General features: G+C 47.7%; 1 protein-coding gene and 1 pseudogene across 1 annotated transcript; one reads left to right on the top strand and one right to left on the bottom strand.

The window, feature by feature from the left end:
- Positions 1 to 1,079: 1,079 nt before the first annotated feature.
- LOC110288800 lies at positions 1,080 to 2,291 on the bottom strand (annotated as a pseudogene).
- Positions 2,292 to 3,496: 1,205 nt separating this feature from the next.
- On the top strand, positions 3,497 to 9,841 carry LOC115030341. Its single transcript, XM_029473892.1, has 4 exons — positions 3,497 to 3,587; positions 8,285 to 8,554; positions 8,867 to 9,133; positions 9,732 to 9,841. Exons 1-4 carry the CDS (start codon positions 3,497 to 3,499, stop codon positions 9,839 to 9,841), a joined length of 738 nt encoding a protein of 245 aa, XP_029329752.1.
- Positions 9,842 to 11,411: the final 1,570 nt, after the last annotated feature.

Below are 11,411 nucleotides of genomic sequence, written 5' to 3'. Positions count from 1 at the left end.
CAGGAAAGTCCTCCTGAGGTAATGGAGAGTTCAATGGACCAATGACCCAAATAAATCAAGAAAAATGGAGATGAGGCGATTGATCTCACCTCATAAACAATAAAACCTTCCCTGAAGACTGTGATTAAAATCAATTTGCTTTCTGAGGATGACATAATTCACCACAATAATTCTTATACCTAGGATCAAGTCCTGTACATTAGTAGCTCCCAACTTAGGACAGCCCTGAATACAAGATGATCAGAATGATCAGACAGGGGAGGGACCAGCCTATGTTCAAAATCACTAAATGTGATTGAGTTACACTGCTTAGAGTACACAGTGCTGAATTCCAACACTAGTGTTGAGGGAGATAAAAAATACACTTTTACCAGGAAGCATTTTCATTTGATTAGTGAGTTAAATGACATAATTATATTCAACAACCACCTGAACGCTAAGTCTGCACACACATACTAAGTGAGGATGTGTGCCACACAGAGCACCAGGTAGTTTTAATCACCACTGAAAACCAGTACTTCCTCTGCTTCAGTGTGGTTGTCCCTGGTGCCAAATGTCTAAACCACAACTCAGGAATTTTCTCAGAACTGAGCAGTAACTGGTGAACAGTATGAAAATTATGGTAGGACTGCTCTATGTGAGCAGGTCTCCATGTCTCCACATGCCCGTGAACACTAAAGGACTGTTCTAGTCTTGTTTTTCAAGACTCACTCTGTAGACCAGGCTGGCCTTGAACTCAGGATCTGCCTGCCGCTGCCTCCCAAGTGCTAGGTTTAAAGGCATGTGCCACCATGCTCAGCAGTTCTATTTTCTAATTTACTTTACTCTGTACTTCTGTGATGGAAATGTTAGAATCCATGTACACATTTTTAACATTCCTTTTATTCCTTACAAAAGTCTCCATCTGGGAAAGGGCCTGACCTCATGGGAACTCCACATCCCACGGAGCCAAACAGTGCAACAATCTCACATGCCATGGGCAAAGCAGAGTCTGTTGTTCTTAGAGTCTGACTCTTCTTGACTCTTCTGCTGCAAGAAAAGTCTCTTCATAGTGCTGCTCTGCTGCAGGGGAGTGGCTGCTAGGCCCGGGCAGGGAAGTCCTCAGGGTACTCGGGTTGGGAGCAAGATCTTGGGTCACACTTCTGCTCAGGGGTCATAGTTCTCAGTTCTTCTGATTCTCCCTAGGTCTCCCTGAGCGCTGCCTCTGGCTCCCTGTGCAGGGCGAGGGAAGTCAGCTGTGATATCAACGGCAGCTTTCTGGAAGACAGGACACCCATCCTCATGGTCTGTATCACCTCTGTATCTGATTTGTGAATCACACTGCCTTGGAAGGAACTGTGGTTTCCGGCTTCCGCACATTGAACTCATGCTTTGGTCTGGTTTGTTCTTGAAGGCTTTTCCACTCCTCTAAGGTCATCTCTTGGACTTGATTTACCTCTTCTACCTCCAGCTTAGGAATTTTGGCTGCAAACTCCGCATCCAGGGTACCCTGGTACTCCTCCATCGGCCAGGTCTCTTCCATGGGTGTAGGTAGCTATCACTAGTGTCTTTACCTGATGCCCAGTGGGGAATGCCACAGCCACCCACACTGTCCTCCATTCTGTTTGCTTTATCATTGCTACCGTATCTTTCAAAATCTCGTTTCTCTTTTTGGTCAAAGGATTCAAAAGCTCTGTTCCCAGGACCACCTAGACCTCTGTTCCTCAGGTCTCTGCTGGGGCCACCCTGTCCTCTCAGTGGTCTGTCCGGATCAAACCTATCATCTGGTTTGTCATCAGTAATACTTCCCCGCTGTCAAATCAGCCTGTCTCTCCGTGTCATAGGTCCAGTATTCCCTGTAGGACCTTCACTCTGCTCTATCAAGCACCAAGTCTGTCTCCCTGTAGTCACTCCATCTTTGCTGCTCCCCTCTTCTAAGAGTCTGTTTCTGGCCTGGCAACTGCAGGCCCCCAAGGCTGTCTGCCTACTGCTCACTGGACCCTGCGAGGCTCTTGTGCTCCTTCTGAGACTTCCTATGTTCACCTTCAATGGGCCTGTGTCCTGAGGTCACAACCTAGTGACAGCCGCCATTGTTCCCAGCCCGGCTGGCCTCTTCCACTTCACTGGGATGCTTGCCCTGCAGCTGCTGCTGGCACTGGTGCTCAGCCTCGCGGGGGGCGGGGGGGGGGGATGTCAAACAGGTTCTACTCCTCATACAGCAGCTGATAGAAGAGGTTGGCCATGACTCAGAAAAACGTCTCCTGCATTGCAGCGCTCAAGGCAGCTACCGCGCTCACCAGGGCCCCCTTCATGAAGCAAGCTGCCTCTCCTGGAAGCACGGGCAGCCCAGGCCAGTGAGCTGCATGAGTGTTTTCTCTCTGTTTCTACACCATGTGCATACAGTGTGTGCAGAGGTCCGAAACCTGCCTGGAATCCCCTGGAGCAGCAGTCACAGAAGGTTGTGAGCTGTTCTGTGAGTGCAGGAAATCCAACCTGGGTGCCAAAAGGGCAGTGTGTGTACTCTTAACCTCTGAGCATCTCTTCGGGCCCCAGAGCTGCTTCTTAATGGAAGAAAACTGCGATTGCAGAGCTTTCCACAAGGTTTTAGATTCCCCTGTCACAGAGCTAAACAGAAAAGCACCAGCCTTCCTTCCCCACAGGACAGGAATTGTCTGGGGAGAGGGTGGGGGGTGGTTGGGGATGCAGTGGGGTTGGGGAGTTTGGGGGAGGGAGGAGGTAAGGGAGAAGGGGAGGGGAGAAGGTAAAGTTGATGGAGATGGGACTAAGGAGAGTTGGGGATGAGGAGGCAGTGGGACAACAAATATTTGAGGGTACAAAAGACTTGACGGGGTGACAGGGAAGGGGCAAATGATGGAGGAGAAATGAGCCAGAGGCAAGGAAGTGCAGAAGGAAGTGAGGAATAGCAGCCTGGGGGTCTCAGGGGATCCTAGAGGGATGGTCTAGAGCAAGACTAGGGGTGTATATGAAGCTCAAGAAGAATCAGGGGGAGTGGCTACAGCAAAGGTTTGGTGACCACAGGAAGGCCTCCAGGTACTCAAGGCTGTGGGAGTGGCCCCACATAAATTATTCAAACTCTAGTCAGATTGGGGATTTTAGAAGCCCCAGCTCAAGACACCAACTTTATTCTTTCTTCGCCTTTCCTGACACTGTTGCCAAGAGTCCCTGAGGGCGCAGCTGTTGGTGAGTGAGAAGAAGAAGGGACTTCATTTGGGGCTTGAGAGCCCTGAACATAGTGATCCTCAGGACTATGCTCACAGTTGTTATCTCCGTATGACCCAGTGTGAGAGGGGCCTGGGTCCAGGAGGGAGGTGGAGGATCCCAGAAGAAACTGAAGGAAAAGTGGATTAGGGAGATGCAGGGTCAGAGTACAGAAGGCCTGAATTCACAGCCAGGTGCCTGGAACTCTTGCTTTAGTCTGCACTGGGGCTACAGCAGGGACATGCTAACTTCCCCATTCTCCCTGCAGCCACAGTCACATCTTCTGACAGAAGGAACCATGGCCAAGGCAGCAGACAACAAGTGCAATCATTCTATGATTCAGAAGCTGTTAATTCTACTGAGCTGTGGATACACCAAGCTGCTGGCTCGTGAGTTCCCATGGCCTACATGGAGCAGGGTTGCTGCTAGGAACAGGAAACTGTCTTAAGTCAGTTCCCAGGTCTGGGGTAACAGAAATTCCAGGGCTTCTCACTCTTCAGTCCAGCACCACAGCAACTGGGAACCCTGGCTTTCCGTGACCCAGGCTTCAGTGGATTGAAGAGATAAGGGGAAAGTTACAGTGTGAGGGAGGGGCAGGAATGAAGAGTCCAGGGGGCAGAAAGGGCGTACCTGGTGATGCCCCCAGCACCATCTGGATCTGTAGGAAGCCTAAAACCCAGTGATCAGGATTGGGTATGCTGGGAGCAGTACAAGACCAGGAGACAGTCTCAGACAGCTGTCCTGGACCTAAGGCAGGCTGTGCTAGAGACTGCCTTCCCAAGGGATTCCTCACGAGCCCTCCACCATTCAGGAAGCTCTTTGTCCTTGACCTTTCTTCCCACTTTCCCATGGTATTTGTCCAGGAGATCACAACAGATGCTTCCAGGGACAAGGACGCCTCCCCACTTCTTTTGTTCTCTTTTTATTTTGTTTCAAGGCTTCACACTATCCCCACACTAGAATCTGAAAGAATCCCTTCTCTCCTTTGGTCTACCAGCTGCTGGAATTACAGGTGTATGACACCAGGCTCAGCTTCAGTGCACACGTGGCTCATCAGCCACCAGCCTGCTCAGCTCCCTTCCCTGCCCATCTGGCCTTCCCCACTTCTGCTTTCCCAGAATGCCATTAAGAAGCTGGAACATTATATCTTCTGAGGAGGACCCTAGCAATGGTCCTGGGAGGGACCTATGGAGGTTTCTGCCCTTGGTCCCAGGCCTCCTGGGACATCCACCTCCTGGGTAATGCTGGTCATTAGACAGGGGACAGTTCTTTTTTGTGAAAAATGGAAGACACTAAATCTTGGTTGCAATCAGGCAAGCTTTGCTGTATATCTCTCTGCATCAACTACCCAGTTCTGCATTTCGTGTGAGAGCAGCAGAAGACAACAAGCTTATGACTGAGCAGCAGATTTTTCTTCTAACCCAGATCAGGGTACTTTCCATGGACCAGTAATGGTGCCCATCCCATTTACCACCCCCTCCCCAGAGCGTCTCCAAGAGTACTGTGAAAACTGCATCTTTCCAAGGCAGCAGTGGGTTCTATGTTGCCTTTGGCTTCTAGGTCAACTAGAATTGGCAGGAGAAAGTCCTGGGTTGAAGGTCTCTTCATCTATCCATTCTACCCAATGGATTCCTAGGCTCCCATGGAACACAGAAGACTCTCCTTGAATCCTGGGATGCTTGCTGAGGGAGAGTTGGCAGCTGACTTGACTCGGTCATTTCCTCAAGATAAGATTTATAGCCTTCTAGAGAACAGGAGATGTTCCATCAGACAAATGTACTTGTCTCTCCCTCCCAGGGAGATCTTAACACACAAGTGACTTCTTATGTTCGTGCAGCAATGTCACATTTCTGGTATATCTTGTCTGACTGTGACCTGTCCACCTAACACTCAAATGAGAAAGAGCTCAGCTCATGATGCCTTTCCTGATAGACTACAACCAGAGACTGCTCTCTCTCAGAGCCCAGTACCATGCCAGGAGCCATTTTGTAAGGGAGTGCATTTTCTCTGCTGCAGGAGTGTCAGGGTGTCTTCTGCCTAAGCAATTAGGAACTGGCATGAACTCTACCCAGGGACATTTTCTTGCATTGGAACCTCAGGCTGACAGATTGCCTAAGTCATAGGTTCTGTTAGGCAGATGTACTCTTGCTCTTCAAAGACGGGTTTTCTCTGGCTGCTTTTGACCACCAAGCACAGAGTGTAACAGGTATAACATAGATTTCCTGACCTGTAAAAACTCCAGTACTTATATGATAATGGTATTAGTTATGTTCTTCTGCAGGGATAAGACACAGGACCATGGTAACATACAAAAGGAAGAGTTTGGAGAGGTTATCGTACACAAGGATAATATCACCTCACAGCAGGGGAGTATGGCAGCAGGAAGACATGGTGGCTCCAGCAGCAAGTTGAGGCTCCACATGTTTTTGGTTGGGTTTGGTTTGGAGACAAAGTCTCAGTGTGTAGTTCTGGCTGACCTAGAACTATGTAGACCAGTCTGCCTCAAACCCATAAAGAACCATGTGACTCAACCTGTCAAGTGCTGGGATTAAAGCCAGATGATATGACACCCAGATGGGAGCCAACATATTAAACCTCAGACAAGGTCCAGAAATGAATGGGAATGTCTTTCAAAGCCACACCCCCAGTGACATACTTCCATCAGCAAGGCCACACCTCCTAAACCTAAGTGAACAGCTTCTACAAATTGAAGCAAACATCTTACTCTATAGAGGAGAGGCTCATTCAAAACAACACACTAGAAATGAACATTGTTGTCTAGGGCTTCATACCCAAGTTACAGAGCAGTAATGAAGCTGTGCAGAGAGAAAGAATTCACTCGCTGTGGGGATGAGTGGTGTCTCCTGGTTGGGACCTGGTCTGCCCTCCTAGGACATCCATCAGTCAGGGTCTGTCGTTGAGGTAGTTCAGTTACAAGGGTTTTTTATGTTTATGCACATTTGTGTTTTGAATGTATGTACATATACATGTATATATGTGCAGCTTGCATGTGCCTGATGCCCTTGCAGGCCAAAATAGGACATCAGATCTCCTGGAACTAAAGTTGCAGGCAGTGGTGAGCCACCATGTATTGTTGTTTATAGGCTCTTTGCTGGCAGGTCCAGGATAGAGCTGAGAACCAAGGCCAACTGGGTCTGTCCAGGGCTGAGCAGGATAGAGCATGTGAATGGCCCATAAGAAACACACCCGGCCCAGAGTCTTGTAGAAGATGGAACTCAACTTTATAGTGTCAGCCCCTTGTTTATTTAAGTTCAGGATTTAGGGTGGGGGAATTTTGGTGGTGTGGGATGACATAAGAGGCAGGGAAGGGGGATGGAGGGTAAGGGGTGACTGACAGGGCCAATGGCAAAGCCTCACATCAGCAGTGGTGGCTCAGAGGCAGGGTCAAACAGGTCTTGCTGAGTCACCCCAATATGGGATTGACTCAGACAGATCTCAAATTCAAGCCAGACTTATGATCTCCCACAGGTCCCCGGGTTCAACATGGCCCAACAGTTGCTGAGAATCAAACCTGGATTCTCTGCAAGAAAAACAAGTGCCCTTAACTGAAGCTCCACCTTTCAAACTCCAATGCTTCAGTTTCACACCATGGGCACAGGAACCTGGGGTTGTCATAGGACAGGAGCTATAAGAGTCTTTACTATCTATTTTGTCTTTAATATTGTAAATCCAGCCCCATCTGAGTAGGCTAACCATCCATCTGTATTTAACATCTTTATGTTCTGTTACCCAAGGCCCCCTTAAGCAGTCAGGCATCAGGCTCTGTACCCTTTACACATCAGTGGACCACTGTCCTTGATGTTACTCTCTCCTGATCACTGCTTGTGATGGAATTTTCTGTACCCCACTACTGGGATTCCAAGTTACAGACACAGATTCCTACAACCCTGCCCAGCCTTCAGTAATCAGCATCTTCCCTGAGCTTCACTACATGCTGGGGCCCTTCTCTCTGGTGATGCTTACTACACTTCTCAGCAAGGGTCTCCATCATCCCTCAGAGCAGCATGGACTCTTAAAACTTGTCTGGAAATGTTTGCTGTTAAGTCCATCTGAGAACATGAATGTCTCTGACATTTGTGATAACTACTCTTTCACTACCAGACTTAACCATCCTAGGTTTTCTCTGGTACTGGTACTGTTCTGGTACTGAGGTCCATCTTCTGATCAATTCTAGGAAGCCATCCCTGGAATGCTACATTAGGTCCAGGAGATCTGGCACTGGGTTGTTCTAGTTTCCTTCTGTTGCTGTGATAAGACACTCTACACAAAAGGAACCTAAAGGAAAAACTGACTTATTAGACTTCTACATCAAAGTTATAGTGTGCCATGGAGGGAAGTCAGGACATGATCTCAGAGGCAGACTTACTTGCTATTCTACACAGAATTACCTATGGCCGAGGAACTTGCTTCCCAGCTTGAGAGGTATAGCAGGGACCAGAAAAGGATGGCAGTTGCAGTCTGGATCACTAACTCAAAAGAGCTAGATATCCTATTCATCCAGAGACCTCTTGACCAGAGAATGATAATATCCACATAAAGATGGGCATTCATACATCATTTACCATCAAAACAGTCTCACAATTAGAAACTCATTTCTTAGGAGACTATAGGTATGTAACACTGACAGTTAAAACTCATTATAGATGTCCAATTCTATGATGTGAGAGTACACATCAGAAAAGCTGTCTCCAAGCAACTTCAGACACACCCTTTCCCTGCTTCACTATGACCCAGCATCTTCACACACCATCCTGTCTCCACACAGTATACAAGGGTAGCTTTTGGAGACTCTCCAGAGTGAATAGATCTAGAAAAGACATCCTGAACTTTTCCTGCCATGACAGACAGTGCCCAGGGCTAAGAATATCATATTATAACAGAGGTGGATTGTTCTGATGGAGAGCAGGAGAGAATAAGCATAATTTACTTAGCACAGTGAAGATGGGTCAGGGATTATCCCCTGCCCCACCTCCTTAAATCACTTTTCCTGAGGGGGCTACAGGTAGAGAAAATCTCTGAGTCTTTCGTTCCCCAGCCCTAACCCCACTGCATGTTTCTTCCTCAGAGTCTCCTACTCTGTGCTGCAGTTTCGACGTTAACAACACATTCAATGACAATCTCACATCTGGACTGTGGAACTATGAAGTCCAAGGTGAAGTGAAAACAGTGCCTTTTATTCTCAACAGAAATAACAAATGTCATATCACTAGGGATTTTGAGAACAGACTCAATGCCACAGAGATCTGTGACAAACAGTTTCACAGTCTACAAGGTCAAGTTTATCACTTCCAAGATGTGCTACTTCAAATGCGGGGGGAGAATAACACAATCAGAGGTAAGTTTCAAATGACTCCATAGATGTAGCTGGGGATGTAGCTCAGTGGTAGAGTTCTTGCCTAGCATGCACGAGACCCTAGGTTCCATCCTCACTGCTACAAAATGAGTAAAAAACATATCAGATGTCCACTGAAGGAAAGAGCAAAATTTGTAACAGGTTAGGGACCTTCATTGTTTAGTCCCACCTAAGAGGTCCAACAGCAAGGGCAAAATGTGGAGGGTAAAACCAGGTCAGGGGATAGGAAGGGAAGATGGGCAAGCAGAATGAATTAATCAATGCCAGAGACTGATCTCTTTCCAATGGGCACAGAGCCCCTCACTCTGCAGTCCATTATGTGTGGCTGGTATACAGATGAACGATTCATGGGATCATGGAAGGTATGCCTCAATGGAAGCAAAATATTTCATGGTGACATCAAGAGATGGCTTCACATCTATTCTGGAACCACCTGGACAGAAGAGATATTGGAGAAAATCAAAAATCTAAATGACTTCTTAAACAGGACATCACAGGGTGAATTCAAGAACAAGTTTAAGGAGTATAATTTGCACTGTAAGGAAAACCTGGAGCCCACAGGTAACTAGCAAAAGGGGGACAAAGCTTTCTGCAGATGTGGAGTGTGCCCGTGTCCATGTCCATATGTGTGTGTGTGTGTGTTCACGTGTCCATGACCATGTGTGTCCATATATGTATCTCTGTGTGCATATATCTGTGTGTGTTCTATTCTTCATGTGTCTTTCTTTGGGTTAAGTCACTCTTTCCATCCCTCATTTTCCTCCTCGTCCTCTCCTGTCTCACTTACTGTGTTCCCGCTGGTCACTGTCCTTGTGTCTTTCCACAGATTGAGCATCCTTCTACTTCCTGCCTTCTCCACAGTCTAGAATTGCTGTTGCCTTCTTCTCACCCTTCATGTCCCTCACAGGTCAGCTCCTCTTCTGTCAGCAGGAGAGATGAGGTCCCATCATGACCCTGCTCCCTTACCATAGCTACACGAGCCTGTTGAGGTCAGGGACATTCCCTGTCCCTTCCAACTCAGGACCCACACAAATTTCTGTTACACAACAAAATGGTTGTAACCCTGTGTGTTAAGAAATTCCTAAGGACCCAGAAGTTGAGGTGAGATTTGCTAAGATTTAAGTCCTAGTCAAAAACTCAACTTGTGTTTTCATTTTAGCCTTGTCAACCACTGCTGCAGATGTGGGCCAACCTCCATCCATGGCATGCACATACAACCCCTCTGTCCTGCTGATAATGCTCAGCTGCTTCCTTCTGTATGTTTTCTGAGGGGAATCCTTCACAATGACAGGTACTGGGAACAATGTTGGAAGTGGAGTAATGGACAGATGGGTGAGGACTGAGGAAGCAAGAGTGAGTGAGTTCCAGGAGTCCTGCTCTTGTCCTTTGGCTGCAGATTCTTTCTGAGAAAGGAGGCAGGAGATTCAGTTCAGGTCACCTGATAGCAATAGCTTGTGCATGCTCAGCCTTGACAGGAGAGAAACGTCACAGACCAGTGGAAATGCCAAGGGAACACAGCAGATGTCTGATCAGAGCAGGTTCCTAATTAGGAGCATCCCATGCTGCAGATGTGGGGCCAGCAGGGACATATGAGAAGAACATGGTAGTTCTTTTTAATGTGTAGAGGGAAGAGCATTCCACCCAAAGAAGAAGAAAATGAAGATAGAAATTAGGAGGCAGCCCAGTGGCAACACCACTTGCTGACCCATATTTTATTCCACACACACAAATGGCAGCTCACAAGCACTCCAGGTCCAGGAGGTCCAGCCCCATCTTCTCCACAGACCGAGGCATTCATACAGCCCCCTTGAAGACATGCAGCTGACACTCATAATCATAACAGAGCAGCAGCAGCTAGAGCAATGTTGCCACTAGAGGCAGGTGGACTGAGCTGTTGATGGAATCCATTGCTCCCACCTGGACTCCCTGATGGATAAGGCAGGGAAGAGACAGTCACACCCACAGCTGGAAGCCACTCTCAGATGTTGAGAGTTTTAGAATGAAGGTAGAAAGATGTCTAGAACCCCACTAAAGGCCTGGACAACCAGGCCCTAGGCCCCACTCTGAATGGGGATATTCCAAACTCCTCCAGCTCCTCATATAATCCCTGAGTAGGGAGAAGAGCTGATCATCAGTCCATTAACCTGAACCTCCATGCTCTACAGCAAGGCCTGGGGCTGACTCTAGAATGTGGGGAAGGAGGGAAGAAGACAGTACAGGCTCCAGGGATGTAGAGCCCAGGAGTGATGGGAGGATGGAATGAATGTCCCTCAGGGAAAGAGGTTAGGGGTACTGATGACTGGTACAGGTGACCCAGGAGAACTGACCCAGGCTGTCCTCAGACCCTTCATAAGATGTGTTTCCTTGCTGTAGGGTGAAGAGGCTTCAGAGGAAGTCATGAGAATTCATGGGGTGCAGCCACTGCCCCTTTCATCATCCTCAACACATGACTCATCATGCTGATGACAAAGTGTTTCAAGGCTTTTCCACTCCATGCTAGGCACTGTGGCCCTTTCAAATCACAGGCTACTTTATCTCTGGGTGATTTGCCCATAACATGGAATTACATGATCTAGGTATTTGGATAAAAACATAGTGATGTATCCACACCAAGCACAAGAAATAGAATATTCAGATCTATTCTGGGTTCTGGGTCAGTGCTGCTCTCCACTGTACTGAGAGAAGCTCCTCTATGCATATCTTGAAGCTGTGGTGCTGGGGAGTGAACTCATGATTGTTGCCTCTGACCTCTACATGGGCACTTTTGTACAAGTGCACTAGCACTCACACATTCTAAAACTTTGGAGATTATAGAGTGTGTAGTTCACTGTTGAAACAC

Source organism: Mus caroli, unplaced genomic scaffold, assembly GCF_900094665.2.
Source record: "Mus caroli unplaced genomic scaffold, CAROLI_EIJ_v1.1 scaffold_19225_1, whole genome shotgun sequence".
Taxonomy (NCBI): domain Eukaryota; kingdom Metazoa; phylum Chordata; class Mammalia; order Rodentia; family Muridae; genus Mus; species Mus caroli.
The sequence above is the reverse complement of the archived record's forward strand: the minus strand, read 5'-3'. Positions and strand labels throughout refer to the sequence as shown.

What these genes read in the sequence shown, in the direction of transcription:
- LOC115030341 (XM_029473892.1), top strand. Translation starts at nt 3,497, where the DNA reads ATGGCCAAGGCAGCAGACAACAAGTGCAATCATTCTATGATTCAGAAG. An exon ending in ATACACCAAGCTGCTGGCTC is followed by an intron (nt 3,588 to 8,284) that starts GTGAGTTCCCAT and finishes TTTCTTCCTCAG; the next exon opens with AGTCTCCTACTCTGTGCTGC. An exon ending in GGAGAATAACACAATCAGAG is followed by an intron (nt 8,555 to 8,866) that starts GTAAGTTTCAAA and finishes CAATGGGCACAG; the next exon opens with AGCCCCTCACTCTGCAGTCC.